Raw genomic sequence first — 19,778 nt, 5'->3', positions numbered from 1 at the left:
GTATGGTAGTGTTGTTTACTGTAGGTTTGTGTTGTTTACTGTAGTTCTGTAGGGTATGTTTGTTTACTGTAGGGTAGTGTTGTTTACTGTAATACTGTAGGGTAGTGTTGTTTACTTTAATACTGTAGGGTAGTGTTGTTTACTGTAAACCTGAGGACTAGTGTTGTTTACTGTATTACTGTAGGGTAGGTTTGTTTACTGTAGGGTAGTGTTGTTTACTGTAATACTGTAGGGTAGTGTTGTTTGCTTTAATACTGTAGGGTAGTGTTGTTTACTGTAGGTTAGTGTTGTTTACTGTAATACTGTAGGGTAGTGTTGTTTTTTGTAAAACTGTAGGGTAGTGTTGTTTACTGTAGGATAGTGTTTTTTACTGTAGGGTAGTGTTGTTTACTGTAATACTGTAAGGTCATGTTGTTTACTGTAGTACTGTAGGGTAGTATTGTTTACTGTAGTACTGTAGGGTAGTGCTGTTTACTGTAGTACTGTAGGGTAGTGTTGTTTACTGTAATACTGTATGGTAATATTGTTTACTGTAATACTGTAGGGTAGTGTTGTTTACTGTAATACTGAAGGGTAGTGTTGTTTACTGTAGGGTAGTGTTGTTTACTGTAGTACTGTAGGGTAGTGTTGTTTACTGTAATATTGTAGGGTAGTGTTGTTTACCGTAATACTGTAGGGTAGTGTTGTTTACTGTAGGGTTGTGTTGTTTACTGTAATACTGTATGGTAGTGTTGTTTACTGTAATACTGTAGGGTAGTGTTGTTTACTGTAGGGTAGTGTTGTTTACTGTAATACTGTAGGGTAGTGTTGTTTACTGGAATACTGTAGGGTAGTGTTGTTTACTGTAATACTGTAGGGTGGTATTGTTTATTGTAATACTGTAGGGTAGTGTTGTTTACTGGAGGGTAGTGTTGCTTACTTTACTACTGTAGGGTGGTGTTTACTGTAATACTGTAGGGTAGTGTTGTTTACTGTAGTACTGTAGGGTAGTGTTGTTTACTGTAATACTGCAGGGTAGTGTTGTTTACTGTTATACTGTAGGGTCGTGTTGTTTACTGTAATACTGTAGGGTATTATGTTTACTGTAATACTGTAGGGTAGTGTTGTTTACTGTAATACTGTAGGGTAGTGTTGTTTACTGTAATACTGTAGGGTAGTGTTTACTGTAGTACTTTAATGTAGTGTTGTTTACTGTAGTACTGTAGGGTACTGTTGTTTACTGCAGGGTAGTGTTGTTTACTGTAATACTGTAGGGTAGTGTTGTTTACTGTAGTACTGTGGTGTAGTTTTGTTTACTGTATGGTAGTGTTGTTTACTGTATTGTTGTGTTGTTTACTGTAGTACTGTAGGGTAGTGCTGTTTACTGTAATCCTGAGGACTAGTGTTGTTTACTGTAATACTGTAGGGTTGTGTTGTTTACTGTAATACTGTTGGGTAGAGTTGTTTACTGTAAGGTGGTGTTGTTTACTATAGGGTAGCGTTGTTTACTGTACTACTGTAGGGTAGTGTTGTTTACTGTATGGTAGTGTTGTTTACTGTAGGTTTGTGTTGTTTACTGTAGTACTGTAGGGTATGTTTGTTTACTGTAGGGTAGTGTTGTTTACTGTAATACTGTAGGGTAGTGTTGTTTACTTTAATACTGTAGGGTAGTGTTGTTTACTGTAAACCTGAGGACTAGTGTTGTTTACTGTAATACTGTAGGGTAGTGTTTACTGTAGTACTTTAATGTAGTGTTGTTTACTGTAGTACTGTAGGGTACTGTTGTTTACTGCAGGGTAGTGTTGTTTACTGTAATACTGTAGGGTAGTGTTGTTTACTGTAGTACTGTGGTGTAGTTTTGTTTACTGTATGGTAGTGTTGTTTACTGTATTGTTGTGTTGTTTACTGTAGTACTGTAGGGTAGTGCTGTTTACTGTAATCCTGAGGACTAGTGTTGTTTACTGTAATACTGTAGGGTAGTGTTGTTTACTGTAGTGTAGTGTTGTTTACTGTAATACTGTAGGGTTGTGTTGTTTACTGTAATACTGTTGGGTAGAGTTGTTTACTGTAAGGTGGTGTTGTTTACTATAGGGTAGCGTTGTTTACTGTACTACTGTAGGGTAGTGTTGTTTACTGTATGGTAGTGTTGTTTACTGTAGGTTTGTGTTGTTTACTGTAGTACTGTAGGGTATGTTTGTTTACTGTAGGGTAGTGTTGTTTACTGTAATACTGTACGGTAGTGTTGTTTACTTTAATACTGTAGGGTAGTGTTGTTTACTGTAAACCTGAGGACTAGTGTTGTTTACTGTAATACTGTAGGGTAGGTTTGTTTACTATAGGGTAGTGTTGTTTACTGTAATACTGTAGGGTAGTGTTGTTTACTTTAATACTGTAGGGTAGTGTTGTTTACTGTAGGTTAGTGTTGTTTACTGTAATACTGTAGGGTAGTGTTGTTTTTTGTAATACTGTAGGGTAGTGTTGTTTACTGTAGGGTAGTGTTTTTTACTGTAGGGTAGTGTTTTTTACTGTAGGGTAGTGTTGTTTACTGTAGGGTAGTGTTGTTTACTGTAGTACTGTAGGGTAGTGTTGTTTACTGTGGTACTGTAGGGTAGTGTTGCTTACTGTAGTACTGTAGGGTAGTGTTGTTTACTGTAGTACTGTAGGGTTGTGTTGTTGACTGTAATACTGTAGGGTCGTGTTGTTTACTGTAATACTGTAGGGTAACTGAAGTACTGTAGAATTGATTAGTTGGATTGATTAGTTCCCTTTTTACATAATGGATCTGAAACACACTAACACACACACTAACACACACACACTAACGCACACACACTTTCACACACACCTCTTTTATGTTGCAGCATCAAAGCCTGTGTCTAAAGCAGCCCTGCTCTCCTTCCATAATGCTTTGTTTTTCTCTGCTTTCATCTGCCCACAGTCGCTTGGCGTGATTCCCAATTAGCACCCTGTTCCCTACATAGTCCACTACTTTTGTCCAGGGCCCATAGGGCCATTTGGGACGCAACCCGGGTGCTCTGTCTCAATTCATCCTTTTTCGATTACTCTCCTCCTCTCTCCTCAAGACTGTGGACCTTCGCCTCCAGTACAATTAGGTTAGAATGGAGGCAAGGACAAAGGAGACAAGGAGAGAGGAGGCAAGGAGAGAGGAGGCAAGTAGAAAGAAGGCAAGGAGAGAGGATGAGGAGAGAGGTTAAGTGGTGATGTTGTTTTTGTGATGTCACGTAGTAATGTTGTTGTGTTTTAAGTCACGAAGTTATGTTATTGTGATATAAGTCACGAAGTGATGTTGTTGTGATATAAGTCACGTAGTGATGTTATTGTGATATAAGTCACGAAGTGATGTTGTTGTGATATAAGTCACGAAGTGATGTTATTGTGATATAAGTCACGAAGTGATGTTGTTGTGATATAAGTCACGTAGTGATGTTATTGTGATATAAGTCAAGAAGTGATGTTGTTGTGTTATAAGTCTGTATAACAGTAGGTCTGTATAACAGTATGTATCTCTAGGTCTGTATAACAGTATGTATCTCTAGGTCTGTATAACAGTATGTATCTCTCTCTAGGTCTGTAAATTTCACCTTTATTTAACCAGGTAGGCTAGTTGAGAACAAGTTCTCATTTACAACGGCCAAGATAAAGCAAAGCAGTTCGACACATACAACGACACAGAGTTACACATGGAATAAACAAACATACAGTCAATAATAAAGTAGAAAAAAGTCTATATACAGTGTGTGCAAATGAGGTAAGATATGGGAGGTAAGGCTATAAATAGGCCATGGTGGCGAAATAATTACAATATACCAATTAAACACTGGAGTGATAGATGTGCAGAAGATGAATGTGCAAGTAGAGATACTGGGGTGCAAAGGAGCAGGATAAATAAATAAATATAGTATTGGGATGAGGTAGTTGGATGGGCTATTTACAGATGGGCTATGTACAGGTGCGGTGATCTGTGAGCTGCTCTGACAGCTTCAGTGATTTTTGCAGTTCGTTCCAGTCATTGGCAGCAGAGAACTGGAAGGAGAGGCGGCCAAAGGAGGAATTAGCTTTGGGGGTGACCAGTGAAATATACCTGCTGGAGCGCGTGCTACGGGTGGGTGCTGCTATGGTGACCAGTGAGCTTAGATAAGGCGGGGCTTTACCTAGCAAAGACTTGAAGATGACCTGGAGCCAGTGGGTTTGGTGACGAGTATGAAGTGAGGGCCAACCAACGAGAGCGTACAGGTCGCGGTGGTGGGTAGTATATGGGGCTTTGGTGTCAAAACGGTTGGTCATAAATAATCGATCATATTTCAACCGGACAATATCTTCGTCAATAGAAAAGGAAAAACAAGAAAGGCACGCTCCCGGTCACGCTCTGGACTCATGTCTGGAAATTTCCACTGTCCACTCATTGAAAGTGCTGTTTCTCCCTAATTTTCAGAGTAAAAGCCTGAAACAATGCCTAAAGACTGGCCACATGTTGTGAAAGCCATAGGGATCGTGAACTGCGTCATAAGTCTTTGTATGGTGGATATGCTTTCAATGGAAAAATAGGCTTTTCAAAATAAAGGCACTTCCTAGATGGATGTTCCTCAGGTTTTCGCCTGCCATGTCAGTTCTGTTATACTCACAGACATTATTTTAACAGTTTTGGAAACTTTAGAGTGTTTTCTATCCAAATCTACCAATTATATGCATATCCTAGCTTCTGGACCTGAGTAGCAGGCAGTTTACTTTGGGCATGCTTTTCATCCAAAATTCCGAATGCTGCCCCCTACCCTAGTGAGGTTAACACAGTGTCCAAAGAAGGGCCAGAAGTATACACAATGGTGTCGTCTGCATAGAGGTGGATCAGAGAATCACCAACAGCAAGAGTGACATCATTGATGTATACAGAGAAGAGAGTCGGCCTGAGAATTGAACCCTGTGGCACCCCCATAGAGACTGCCAGAGGTGCGGACAACAGGCCCTCCGATTTGACACACTGAACTCTATCAGAGAAGTAGTTGGTGAACCAGGCGAGGCAGTCATTTGAGAAACCAAGGCTGTTGAGTCTGCCGATAAGAATGTGGTGATTGACAGAGTCGAAAGCCTTGCCAGGTGATGAATACGGCTGCACAGTAATGTCTCTTATCGATGGCGGTTACGATATCGTTTAGGACCTTGAGCGTGGCTGATGTGCACCCATGACCGGCTCTGAAACCAGATTGCATAGCAGAGAAGGTACGGTGGGATTCGAAATGGTCGGTAATCTGTTTGTTAACTTGGCTTTCGAAGACCTTAGAAAGGCAGGGTAGGATAGATATAGGTCTGTAGCAGTTTGGGTCTAGAGTGTCTCCCCCTTTGAAGAGGGGGATGATCGTGGCAGCTGTATAACAGTATGTATCTCTAGGTCTGTATAACAGTATGTATCTCTAGGTCTGTATAACAGTATGTATCTCTAGGTCTGTATAACAGTATGTATCTCTAGGTCTGTATAACAGTATGCATCTCTAGGTCTGTATAACAGTATGTATCTCTAGGTCTGTATAACAGTATGTATCTCTAGGTCTGTATAACAGTATGTATCTCTAGGTCTGTATAACAGTATGTATCTCTAGGTCTGTATAACAGTATGTATCTCTAGGTCTGTATAACAGTATGTATCTCTCTCTAGGTCTGTATAACAGTATGTATCTCTCTCTAGGTCTGTATAACAGTATGTATCTCTCTCTAGGTCTGTATAACAGTATGTATCTCTCTCTAGGTCTGTATAACAGTATGTATCTCTCTCTAGGTCTGTATAACAGTATGTATCTCTAGGTCTGTATAACAGTATGTATCTCTAGGTCTGTATAACAGTATGTATCTCTAGGTCTGTATAACAGTATGTATCTCTAGGTCTGTATAACAGTATGCATCTCTAGGTCTGTATAACAGTATGTATCTCTAGGTCTGTATAACAGTATGTATCTCTAGGTCTGTATAACAGTATGTATCTCTCTCTAGGTCTGTATAACAGTATGTATCTCTAGGTCTGTATAACAGTATGCATCTCTAGGTCTGTATAACAGTATGCATCTCTAGGTCTGTATAACAGTATGCATCTCTAGGTCTGTATAACAGTATGTATCTCTAGGTCTGTATAACAGTATGTATCTCTCTCTAGGTCTGTATAACAGTGTGGACAGTTGGATGATTGTCCCCAACATCAAGCAGAACCACTACACGGTGCACGGTCTGCAGAGTGGAACACGTTATGTCTTCTTTGTCAAGGCCATCAACCAGGCAGGCAGCCGCAACAGCGAACCAGCTCGCCTCAAAACCAACAGTAAGTCCCTTAGCCCTCTGGTCCCTCTGTCCCTTCAGCCCGCCTCAAAACCAACAGTAAGTCCCCCAGCCCTCTGGTCCCTCTGTCCTTCACAGCTTCTTACCCCAGCATTGGGTTCTGCTCTCTTGGTTAGCTCAGTTAGTAAGTCCCCCCACCCTCCAGGCCTCTGTCCCTTCAGCCCTCCTCAAAACCAACACTAAGTCCCCCAGCCCTGTTGCCCCACCATACCGCCAGGCTCCCGGCCCTCCAGACCCTGTCTTCACAGCTGCTTACCTCAGCCTGGGGCTCTACTCTCTGGGTAGACCCACTGGCCCCTGGCCTCCAATTAGATCTGTTCTTCCAGACATTAGAGAACAGCCACTGGCTAGACAGATGAGAGAAAAGGCTTTATTGGTATACCATACATGGACCGGCGTCACCCAACCAGTGATAATGACTCCATTAGACCCATCACTCACTTTCCCTCTCTCTCCCTCCCTCTCTCTCCCTCCCTCTGTCCCTCTCTCTCCCTCCCTCTTTCCCTCCCTCTCTCCCTCCCTCTTTCCCTCTCTCCCCCTCTGTCCCGCCCTCTTTCCCTCTCCCTCCCTCTCTCCCTCCCTCCGTCCATCCCTCCCTCCCTCCCTCTCCCTTCCTCTTTCCCTCTCCCTCCCTCCCTCCCTCTCTCTCTCTCTCTCTCTCTCTCTCTCTCTCTCTCTCTCTCTCTCTCTCTCTCTCTCTCTCTCTCTCTCTCTCTCTCTCTACCTCCGTCCTGGTCACACGATAGGTTGGCTAATGCCAAGATCTCTCCCTCCTCAGGTACAGCATCACACCTCTACAGCCCTGCCTGTCTGCCTCTCTCTCGCTCAGGGCTTCAATTACTTACAAATGCCCCTGTTACAGCCGGATAGGTGCTGACAGCATTCACATGGATTATTGCATCAGCGAGGCTATGGAGTCACCCGGGGGGAGGTTTGGAGGTGAAACACAGGGTATCTGGAGCTAGCAGTGAGTTAGCATGTCCTCCCTCTCTCATCCCTCCGTCCCTCTCTCATCCCTCTATTCCCTGTCGGTAGAGCCGTAGGCTGCCAGAGGTTTATCACTGGGCCCAGCAGCTAGGCTAAGCTCATACACCCACCCACACACACACACACACACACACACAGACACACACACACAGACACACACACACACACTGTCTCGCTGTATCTCTCGTTATGGTGCCTACTGGTTTGTGCCCACAGCATCAGCCAAGTCGTGGCATGCAGTCCTCTGTCTTTCCTTCCCTGCTCTCCTCTCCTCTCCTCTCCTCTACTCTCCTCCTCTCTTCCCCTGCCCCCTCCTCTCCTCTCCTCTCCTCTCGCCTCCCCTGCTCCTCTTCGCCTGTCCCCTGAATAGATTAGTGTATCAGCCTGTCCTCCCACTCTATCTCTCAGATTTAATGCAGATTAAGCCCTGTATACTATACTGGATTGGCACCTGGCATTTCTCTTCATTATCAGAATCAGCCACCTAGCATAATAACACAAAGATAGATGCTTTTCTCTCTCTCTCTTTCTCTCTCTTTCTCTCTCTGTCTGTCTGTCCGTCTCTCTCTTTCTCTGTAATTAATATACACAGAAGAAGCTCTTCACTAGCATGTAGAGGTAGAGAGAAAATGGGTCACAACAATCAAGAAACATTCATGGTGTATGGTTGGTCCCTCTCCTCAAGCACACAGCCAGCAGCCATTGAGACGAAGTGTCGAAGCCTTTAAGTACCACAGGATAAGTTTTAGTCAAAGCCTGAGGCCTCAGCAGTAAGATGGGAGGATTTTTTTGGTTGTTGTCATATTTTCAGACGGATGGGCAAGAAGCGGCTTAGAGATTTTAGCTTGTCACATTTCAGGGTTGCTGAAACACGTTTCACAAATAACAGTGACATGTAATGTTAATCCCTAAACTCCTTCCACTAGAATACCACTGTGAAACAAGTTGAAACATGAACGCTGTACTCCTGATGGGTATACTGTACATAGGCCGAGCTGTTATCTACTCTATTACTAGGTAATCATTTAAGACAACCAGACATAAATAGAATCACTTGATGTACTTATAAAGGCTGTGACTTCACATTGACAGGCTCGGACATTCATCATCATTCTCAGTAGAAAAAGGGTTCATCAATGAATAATACTGGTGTAGTGAGGATGGAGGAGGAGGACAAGGATGGGGAGATATAGGGAGGATGGAGGAGGAAGATGAGGAAAGATATATATATATATATATATATATATATATATATATATATATATATATATAAGGGAAGAGGAGGAGGAGATATAGGGAAGAGGGGGAGGAGAAGGAGGAGGAGGGAGATATAGGGAGGAGGAGGAGGGATATATAGGGAGGAGGAGGGATATATAGGGAGGAGGAGGGATATATAGGGAGGAGGAGGTGGAGGAAGGATATATAGGGAGGAGGAGGAGGAAGGATATATAGGGAGGAGGAGGAGGAGGAGGAGGAAAGATATATAGGGAGGAGGAGGAGGAGGAGGCATATATAGGGAGGAGGAGGAGGGATATATAGGGAGGAGGAGGAGGAGGAGGAGGAAGGATATATAGGGAGGAGGAGGAGGAGATATAGGGAGGAGGAGGAGGAGATATAGGAAGGAGGAGGAGGAGGAGGAGGGATATATAGGGAGGAGGGGAAGGAGGAGGGATATATAGGGAGGAGGAGGAGGAGGAGGAGATATAGGGAGGAGGAGGAGGAGATATAGGAAGGAGGAGGAGGAGGGATATATAGGGAGGAGGAGGAGGAGGAAGGATATATAGGGAGGAGGAGGAGGAGGAGGAGGAGGGATATATAGGGAGGAGGAGGAAGGATATATAGGGAGGAGGAGGAGGAGGAGGAAGGATATATAGGGAGGAGGAGGAGGAGGAGGGATATATAGGGAGGAGGAGGAGGAGGAAGGATATATAGGGAGGAGGAGGAGGAGGAGGAGGACGGATATATAGGGAGGAGTAGGAGGGATATATAGGGAGGCGGAGGAGGAGGACGGATATATAGGGAGGAGGAGGAGGAGGAGGAGGAGGAGGGATACAGAAGGAGGATGGAGGAGGGGGTTGAGGGATGCGTTGCAGAGGGCTTGCTCTGGTCTGGTCGCCTTGTTCTCTGGGGCAGTGTCCTTGTGCTTTCTGCTTGTCTCTCTGACCCTCAGCCTGCAACCATGGCACATCATCTCACTGCCCTCCCTATCTCCTCCTTCTCCTCCATGCCATCTGTCCATCTCTCTGTCTGTGTGTCCCGAGGATAGAGCTGTCATCTAGTCCAGGTCTCTCTCTCTCTCTCTCTCTCTCTCTCCTCTCTCCTCTCTCTCTCTCTCTCTCTCTCTCTCTCTCTCTCTCTCTCTCTCTCTCTCTCTCTCTCTCTCTCTCTCTCTCTCTCTCTCTCTCTCTCCTGTAGCAGGGAGCGTGATAGTGTCAGCCAGACTCCCTCTCCTTGCTTCTGACAGGTTTACTCCAGAACTCATAAAGTGTGTGTGCTTTTGAAAAGCATTTTCCATAATTTCCCTTCCTCTGATAGCTAGATACACAACCAGAACGGGTACACAGAAACACATTGCTCCAGCTTTCATTCCATCTCCTCAGTGCCTCAACAATACACAGACACTAATAGAACGGTGAGCATCAGTGAATTACATGTCTGTCATTTATAAAGTATTGTAGGAAAGATGAAATGTCTAATCTTAGTTGTGAAAAAATCCCATGTCTGTTCCCTCAAATAGTTGTATTATTTATCCCGCAGAGGGAAGCCCTTCAACTATGGACTGACACCTCTGTCCTCTCTGACATCTCTCTGTGTCCCAAATGACACCCTATTCTATATATTATATAGTGCACTGGCATTTTGGGTTGCACACCCGGTCTCCGTGGTAACAGGATGGAACCCTGTAATGAGGTAGTGATGACATTAAGTAACACCTTGGCTCTGTCTGTCACAGCCCTTTGATTTACAGCTCTGTAGGTGTTGGAATACACTGGTAATGAGAGGGATGGCGTGCGTGTGTTTGTGATGACTGTTTCTGGTTTGTTGTTTGCCATGTCGGTGTGCGTCAGTGTGTACACGCCTCTGTGTGCGTTTTTTGTACCTCTGTTGCACGTGCAGCAGCTTCGGTCCCCCTCCTCTCCTCACTCAGCCAGCCAGACCCGCTCTCAGGAGCAGTCCCCAGGAAACCTGTGACAGAGCCAGTGTGTGTTTGAAAATGGCTGCGCTCGCCGAGATAAGCAGATCAAAGCATGCTATTCATGTAATTGGCTTTCAGAAGCACACAGCCAAACCGTCTCATATCCGTGTGCAGTAACACTCAGTCGGAAGGGAGATTATTGGGGCAGGCAGGCAGGGAGAGAGAGAGAGAGAGAGAGGAGGAGGGGAGTGGATGGAGGGAGCTTCATTGTTGCTCATTAAAGCCGTGGAAGACGAGGAGGAGAAGCAGGGATGGAGGAAAAGGAGATTGGAGGTGTCCAGAGTTAAATGTCAGGTCGTTCAGGACCAAGGACAACCTCCAAGTATCCTATACATAGACAGAGAAAGATGCTACTTTGTCATTTTATACCCACACTACCCGTTTCATCCCCAATTCTCTCTTTCTTTCTGTTTTCCCACTTTCTCAATCGATGACCTCAAATGAAAATGTTCCATGGGCATGTTGTTATAGATGTAAATATGATGTTCCCTGTCATAAAACTCACAGTAATAGTCACAATATCCTATTTCTGATGTTCATCTGAGACACTTGACCTGAGGCTGAGTGTCCGCCTGTCTTTCTTCTGCTGCTGATGTTGAATGCTACTGTCTGCTAGACCTAGAGAACCTCTGTGAAGCTAAACGTCTCCCCTGTCTTCTCCTCCACCGCACTTCCAGGTCAGCCTTTTAAGCTTGACCCAAAGACGGCCCACAAGAAGCTGCGTCTGTCCAACGACTGCCTGACCATGGAGAAAGATGAGAGCTCCCTGAAGAAGAGCCACACTCCAGAACGCTTCAGCAGCACGGGGTCGTATGGAGCAGCAGGAAACGTCTTCATCGACAGCGGCTGTCACTACTGGGAGGTGTTGCTGGGCGCCTCCACCTGGTGAGTTGTGATATTGATAATACTGTATGTACACTGTTCGTTGCCACACGACTTCATGCAGAAACACTTGATTTTCCTCCCATCGATCATATAGTGGTGGAATAAGCTTTATCGATACAACATATGTATACTGAATAAAATATATAAACGCAGCAGGCAATAATTTCATATATTTTACTGAGTTACAGTTCATATAAGGAAATAATAGTAAATAATGTATTATTTATTTCATAAGGCCCTAATCTATACATTTCACATGACTGGGAATACAGATATGCATCTGTTGGTCACAGATACTTAAAACAAAATGGGCCTCACAATGGGCCTCATGATCTCATCTGTGCATTCAAATTGCCATTGATAAAATGTAATTGTGTTTGTTGTCCGTAGTTTATGCCTTCCTGACACTCTGTAATCCCCTCTGACAGGTACGCTGTGGGCGTGGCTTACAAGTCCGCCCCTAAGAACGAGTGGAGTGGTAAGAACTCCTCCTCCTGGGTGTTGTCCCGCTGTAACAACAACTTCATGGTGCGTCACAATGGCAAAGAGATGCTGGTGGAGGCCAGCCACCAGCTCAGACGTCTGGGAGTCCTTCTGGACTACGACAACAACTCCCTGTCCTTCTACGACGCCATGAACTCCCAACACCTGCACACCTTTGAGGTCAGCTTCCTGCTCCCCGTGGCGCCCACCTTCATGATCTGGAACAAGTCAGTGATGATCCTGTCAGGGCTTCCGGTGCCGGACTTTGTGGACTGCCCTGAGGAACACCAGGAGGGGATGATGACCCTGTGTCGTCAGCAGGAGTCACCCTACATGTCGGGTCTGAAGGGCTGTCACTGAGTCCGGGACAGGGGTGACTCCCAGTCCCGGAGACCGACAAGGGCTTGGACTGGACTCTGAACTGGGCTGGGCTAGACTCACTTACTTCCTGGGTTTGTGGGCCAATGGGGTTGAATTTTTCTTCTCCTCAGTTTCCTACTTCCTCCTCTTCCTCATTTTACCCAGCTTTCCTCTTTTCTCTTCATGGATGGTTTGTTACATTACCTACTACTTGTCTCAGTGTGAGGATGTGTGTTGTTGTTTATGATATTTACAAATCAACACAGAAGCTTGACTTGCATTGTGTGACTACTAGTCTTGTATTATAAGAAACTTTATTGATCATGATTGATTAGAGGAAAACATGTTAATTATTTATGAATAATAAGTTGGTTTGCTTTTATTTTCTTCTCAATCTCAATGTATTCATGGGACACTTTTTAGATTGGTCTTTATTTCCTCAGTGTTTAAAAAAAGACACAAAATGTATTTGGACATGGTTGTTCTTCCTCTAGATAGCATAGTGGATTTATCTTCTATAGAAATGGGGTAAGATTATGACGTTTATGCGATTTTTAACACAGTGAAATTAACAAAACTGACGGATAAAAAAAATTACGAAAGTTGAATATTCAGGGAGGGAAGAGAGGGTTATAACATTCGATTTGCTATCGGTTTTGATGTCATAGCATGATATGTATTTCCTCTGTGATTGGTTCACACTTCATGTTTTGTTTAGTTCTGTTTTGCTGTGAGAAAAGCATGCTGCATTATAGGATCCCACTTCACTGCCCTTCACTGGTTCACTTCCAGGTTATCATGAGGTAATTCTTGACTCCTGACCTATAGAATCCCTCACTGGTTCACTTCCAGGTTATCATGAGGTAATTCTTGACTCCTGACCTATAGAATTCCTCACAGTCACCGCGGAGCTCCACCACCTCCCCTCACATCCAATCCTTGGTCGAAGTTTACCTATTCCAAAAGGGGTGTGTTGTTATTGGCCGTTGATTTGTATAAAGTCCCAAGACAATGTAGATCTGTTATTTGTCTACCTACCAGTTACCATCCCGATATTCTATCTCTCATAGAAACCATCAGATTTCTATTCAAGAAAATCACAAAACATTTCACCAGATATGGTTAAGATTCCACAGGGAAGACCTTGTAGCTCTATGACATCATCATTCAAAAAACGTAAAGCGTTACATCATCAGATACTTATTATTTATTTGGGCTTTTTTTTAATGTATGGCTTTGGTGGTGTGGACTATGATTTTTACTGATTTTCCTCTGATTTAATATTCAGGGATTGAATACGTAGTGGGTCTGATCAAGACAATCAATAGTATATTTATTATGCAGAGAAAACATAAGTAGTGTGTAGCTTGAAAAACCACTGAACTAGCATGATGTAATACTTTAGATACTAACTGTTAACTTTCTGAAAACCTACGGATGCTTTATTTTTTTCATCGAATTAAACGTAGTAGTGAGGATATTGGGAACAGACAGACTCGTACTACTGATGACGCCAACGTCCTGATGCCGGTGGTTCAATCTCTCACCACACATCAAGGTATTTAGGACATGTCCCAAATGGCACCCTATTCCCTATATAGTGCACTACTTTTGAATGTAAAAAAAATAAATGATGCACTATGTATGCAATAGGGTGCCATTTCAGACACAGATTTAGTTTTCCATGCTAAATGTCATATTTCCTGTTTTTTAAGTTTTCTGTTTTTAATTCGAAAGCACAAACTAACCATCATGCAGATTTGTCTTTGGCACCGTGAAAGTGGGAGACAGAGACACAGACATATGAATGGATCTGGAACTAACTGGTCCGTCCTCAAGCTTCTTCAAAGAAACAATAGCTACTTTAAGGCTGGAGTGAGTCTTGAGTTCCATTATGGACCTAACAGAACACAATGGTTCAATAGTAAGATGAGAATGGTGAGTTCCATTATGGACCTAACAGAACACAGTGGTTCAATAGTAAGATGAGAATGGTGAGTTCCATTATGGACCCAACAGAACACAGCGGTTCAATAGTAAGATGAGAATGGTGAGTTCCATTATGGACCCAACAGAACACAATGGTTCAATAGTAAGATGAGAATGGTGAGTTCCATTATGGACCTAACAGAACACAGCGGTTCAATAGTAAGATGAGAATGGTGAGTTCCATTATGGACCCAACAGAACACCAGTTCAAGCCGATGAGAATGGTGAGTTCCATTATAGACCCAACAGAACACCAGTTCAAGCCAATGAGAATGGTGAGTTCCATTATAGATCCAACAGAACACCAGTTCAAGCCAATGACAATGGTGAGTTCCATTATGGACCCAACAGAACACAGTGGTTCAATAGTAAGATGAGAATGGTGAGTTCCATTATGGACCTAACAGAACACAGTGGTTCAATAGTAAGATGAGAATGGTGAGTTCCATTATAGACCCAACAGAACACCAGTTCAAGCCAATGACAATGGTGAGTTCCATTATGGACCCAACAGAACACAGTGGTTCAATAGTAAGATGAGAATGGTGAGTTCCATTATAGACCCAACAGAACACAGTGGTTCAATAGTAAGATGAGAATGGTGAGTTCCATTATAGACCCAACAGAACACCAGTTCAAGCCGATGAGAATGGTGAGTTCCATTATGGACCCAACAGAACACAGTGGTTCAATAGTAAGATGAGAATGGTGAGTTCCATTATGGACCCAACAGAACACAGTGGTTCAATAGTAAGATGAGAATAGTGAGTTCCATTATAGACCCAACAGAACACCAGTTCAAGCCAATGACAATGGTGAGTTCCATTAAGGACCCAACCGAACACAGCGGTTCAATAGTAAGATGAGAATGGTGAGTTCCATTATAGACCCAACAGAACACCAGTTCAAGCCGATGAGAATGGTGAGTTCCATTATAGACCCAACAGAACACCAGTTCAAGCCGATGAGAATGGTGAGTTTCATTATAGACCCAACAGAACACCAGTTCAAGCCGATGAGAATGGTGAGTTCCATTATGGACCCAACAGAACACAATGGTTCAATAGTAAGATGAGAATGGTGAGTTCCATTATGGACCTAACAGAACACAGCGGTTCAATAGTAAGATGAGAATGGTGAGTTCCATTATGGACCCAACAGAACACCAGTTCAAGCCGATGAGAATGGTGAGTTCCATTATAGACCCAACAGAACACCAGTTCAAGCCGATGAGAATGGTGAGTTCCATTATAGACCCAACAGAACACCAGTTCAAGCCAATGACAATGGTGAGTTCCATTATGGACCCAACAGAACACAGTGGTTCAATAGTAAGATGAGAATGGTGAGTTCCATTATAGACCCAACAGAACACCAGTTCAAGCCAATGACAATGGTGAGTTCCATTATGGACCCAACAGAACACAGTGGTTCAATAGTAAGATGAGAATGGTGAGTTCCATTATAGACCCAACAGAACACAGTGGTTCAATAGTAAGATGAGAATGGTGAGTTCCATTATAGACCCAACAGAACACCAGTTCAAGCCGATGAGAATGGTGAGTTCCAATATAGACCCAACAGAACACCAGTTCAAGCCAATGAAAATGGTGAGTTCCATTATGAACCCAACAGAACACAGCAGTTCAATAGTAAGATGAGAATGGTGAGTTCCATTATAGACCCAACAGAACACCAGTTCAAGCCGATGAGAATGGTGAGTTCCATTATAGACCCAACAGAACACCAGTTCAAGCCGATGAGAATGGTGAGTTCCATTATAGACCCAACAGAACACCAGTTCAAGCCGATGAGAATGGTGAGTTCCATTATAGACCCAACAGAACACCAGTTCAAGCTGATGAGAATGGTGAGTTCCATTATGGACCTAACAGAACACCAGTTCAAGCTGATGAGAATGGTCTTCCATTTATAGAGCTAGCTGAATACTGGACTCAAGAGGTCAGAGGTCTTTTAAATAACACTGCTTTGATTATAACAGGTGGTAACACTTCACTGTAGACCCCCTTACGTATGCATTCATAAAGCCTTTATAACAGCTACATAAGACATAACAGCAGTTAAATGCTGTTTTTAAGGGTAATATCAGTGCTGACTGAAGGGGAGGTGTTGTTTGTGCTTTCATTTTTCTTTTTTAGTCTAGCAGCAGATTTGTGAATGTTAGCCCTTACAACAACAAAAAAGATTGGGGTTTTAAAACTGTAGTAAAAGTGTAGTAACTACAGTCGACTGTGGTATTTTGGATGCAGTGATTGCAGAATAACTGCAGTGTTCTGCAGTTGAACTGCAGTTATACTGCACTGTAACTGCAGTTACACTGCAAAATTACTGCAGTAAAAAAAAAGTGTTATTTTGGACGCAGTATTTGCAACGTACTGCAGTTATACGGCATTCTAATTACAGTTATACTACAGTGTACTGCATATATACTGCATTCTAACTACAGTTATACTACAGTGTACTGCAGTTATACTGCATTCTAACTACAGTTATACTACAGTGTACTGCAGTTATACTGCATTCTAACTACAGTTGTACTACAGTGTACTGCAGTTATACTACATTTTAACTACAGTTTACTGCTACAATACTGCATTATAACTACAGTTATACTACAGTGTACTGCAGTTATACTGCACTCTGACTGCAATCTTTTTTTGTAAGGGACGTTTCTTGAATTATCAGAAAGACGATCAATTTGAAGAAAACATCAGAGGTGATAACTGTGGCTGCTGATTTCTGGGCTGAACTGACAAGATACCTTTTATTTGTACAAGAAGTGCATTTGACTGGGTCACCTACTGCATGCATGACTTGGTCCATACAGTCTGTGTCTATCTCATGAAGGTTTTATAGAAACAGATTCACAACAAAATGTCAATTTGAAATAGACAACTTTATTGAGACGTGTGTTCATGCATATCATTCAGGTAGTTTTGCTGTGCTTTGTGCTACTACTACCGGTCAATAAACACACTGAGAATAATTGACTCTCTTTGTAGTTCAGTCAGTATACAGTACCTTCTAGACATGATGGAATATATCATAATTTTGCATTTCTTTTGTGTTTCTAAAAGGAATTATTTTTTACAACTCTAGAAATAGATTCTTTACTTCCTCTGATATTTGAATCAAAACAACAGCTCTATGTTCAGTAAAACAACATCAACATAACACTTTTGTTTCAAAAAGATCTCTGACTCGTAGAAAGAAAATGTATATTATATAACATTTTATAATATACAAAAATATATTAACTCATGCTATTTATGTGAACTTAAAAAGTCCAATTTAAAAGTCGTATTACAAAGTCATTAGTTATTGTATTCTGTTATTATCCTCACTGTCCTTCGCATTTTCCACAGATAGGGCTGTTGTGTAGCCGTCACATGGAGATATTAGTAGATAACATCTGCCCGAGACACTGGACTCAGAACGGAGGACCTTTTAACTTCCATGATGGACAGAAAGATATGGCATGCCATCATTCAGCAAGTAGCTAAGCATCTCATGGGTTTGTAGGGAGGGGTTGTCTAAGCCTGCATTTTCAGGCCTGGGGGTTGTGGGCATGGTTATGAGAGAGGCCTGCTGGGCTGGCAGGGCGTACAGGGCCCAGGGTTAGTTGGAGGGGCATCGCCCTGTACCCCTCATCTGCTGTCCCTGGCACTGGGAATTAATGTGCACTTCAGGTCTCTCTTTCTGCCCTGAATGTAATTGTTTTTATTCTAGGCATGGAATGGCTCATAGGTCCCTGTCTGCTCCATGCCAAGTCAAATGACGGCAGAACACCCTTGTGTAGTAACGGCTGTTATCATTGTCAACATGCAATGCATTTGGGGAAAATCCTCCCAGAAAAATGAAACATTTATATTCCTCTCATTAGTGGCTTTTTAATTGCTTTGCCTCTTGCAGCTGCACGATGCTGGCAACCAGAAACTCAACTTCCCAGTCAGAAGGAAAACCAACCAAATTACGAGCCACTAACAAAATGTTCACTGCATGTGTGCATCCGCCTCTATCCACATGAAATGTTGATCTAATTACATATCAAAGGCAGCGTTAGATAACACTAACCTTCATTAGCCATTCATGAGTCATGTTGACGGCAGGGTAGCCTAGTGGTTAGAGTGTAGGGGTGGTAGGTAGCCTAGTGGTTAGAGTGTAGGGGCGGCAGGTAGCCTAGTGGTTACAGTGTAGGGGCGGTAGGTAGCCTAGTGGTTAGAGTGTAGGGGCGGCAGGTAGCCTAGTGGTTAGAGTGTAGGGGCGGCAGGTAGCCTAGTGGTTAGAGCGTAGGGGCGGTAGGTAGCCTAGTGGTTAGAGCGTTGGGGCGGCAGGTAGCCTAGTGGTTAGAGCGTAGGGGCGGCAGGTAGCCTAGTGGTTAGAGCGTAGGGGCGGCAGGTAGCCTAGTGGTTAGAGCGTAGGGGCGGCAGGTAGCCTAGTGGTTAGAGCGTGAGGGCGGCAGGTAGCCTAGTGGTTAGAGCGTGGGGGCGGCAGGTAGCCTAGTGGTTAGAGCGTAGGGGCGGCAGGTAGCCTAGTGGTTAGAGCGTAGGGGCGGCAGGTAGCCTAGTGGTTAGAGCGTAGGGGCGGCAGGTAGCCTAGTGGTTAGAGCGTAGGGACGGCAGGTAGCCTAGTGGTTAGAGTGTAGGGGCGGCAGGTAGCCTAGTGGTTAGAGAGTAGGGGTGGCAGGTAGCCTAGTGGTTAGAGTGGAGGGGTGGCAGGTAGCCTAGTGGTTAGAGAGTAGGGGCGGCAGATAGCCTAGTGGTTAGAGTGGATGGGGCGGCAGGTAGCCTAGTGGTTAGAGTGTAGGGGCGGCAGGTAGCCTAGTGGTTAGAGTGTAGGGGCGGCAGGTAGCCTAGTGGTTAGAGTGTAGGGGCGGCAGGTAGCCTAGTGGTTAGAGTGTAGGGGCGGCAGGTAGCCTAGTGGTTAGAGTGTAGGGGCGGCAGGTAGCCTAGTGGTTAGAGTGTAGGGGCGGCAGGTAGCCTAGTGGTTAGAGTGTAGGGGCGGCAGGTAGCCTACTGGTTAGAGCGTTGGGCCGGCAGGTAGCCTAGTGGTTAGAGTGTAGGGCCGGCAGGTAGCCTAGTGGTTAGAGTGTAGGGCCGGCAGGTAGCCTAGTGGTTAGAGTGTAGGGCCGGCAGGTAGCCTAGTGGTTAGAGTGTTGGGCCGGCAGGTAGCCTAGTGGTTAGAGCGTTGGACTAGTAACCAAAAGGTTGATAGATCAAATCCGCGAGCTGACAAGGTAAAAATCTGTCATTCTGCCCCTGAACAAGGCAGATAACCCATTGTTTTTTAGGCCGTCATTGTAAATAGGAATTTGTTCTTAACAGACTCTCCTAGTTAAATAAAAAATAAAAAATAAAAAAAATAGTTCAGTAGTACTCTGTAAGTAGGAGGAGAGGACTGGTCTCTGATGACTGTTTAGTTCAGTAGTACTCTGTAGGTAGGAGGAGAGGACTGGTCTCTGATGACTGTTTAGTTCAGTAGTACTCTGTAAGTAGGAGGAGAGGACTGGTCTCTGATGACTGTTTAGTTCAGTAGTACT

At 43.8% G+C, this 19,778-nt stretch overlaps 1 protein-coding gene across 2 annotated transcripts in view; it reads left to right on the top strand.

Annotated features, from left to right (window-relative positions):
• The window catches only part of LOC106591089 (probable E3 ubiquitin-protein ligase MID2), a 262,597-nt gene extending 245,372 nt beyond the window's left edge, over nt 1–17,225 (top strand). For both annotated transcript variants that reach the window (XM_045724241.1, XM_045724240.1), the window contains 3 exons: nt 6,140–6,301; nt 11,179–11,386; nt 11,815–17,225. In XM_045724241.1, the coding sequence (XP_045580197.1) occupies nt 6,140–6,301; nt 11,179–11,386; nt 11,815–12,229 (785 nt within the window). In that variant the 3' untranslated portion in view covers nt 12,230–17,225. The remainder of the gene's footprint in view (nt 1–6,139; nt 6,302–11,178; nt 11,387–11,814) is intronic.
• The last annotated feature ends 2,553 nt before the right edge of the window (nt 17,226–19,778 follow it).

Source organism: Salmo salar, chromosome ssa09 (genome assembly GCF_905237065.1).
Source record: "Salmo salar chromosome ssa09, Ssal_v3.1, whole genome shotgun sequence".
NCBI classification, from domain to species: Eukaryota; Metazoa; Chordata; class Actinopteri; order Salmoniformes; family Salmonidae; genus Salmo; species Salmo salar.
This window is presented reverse-complemented; position numbering and strand designations above follow the sequence as displayed.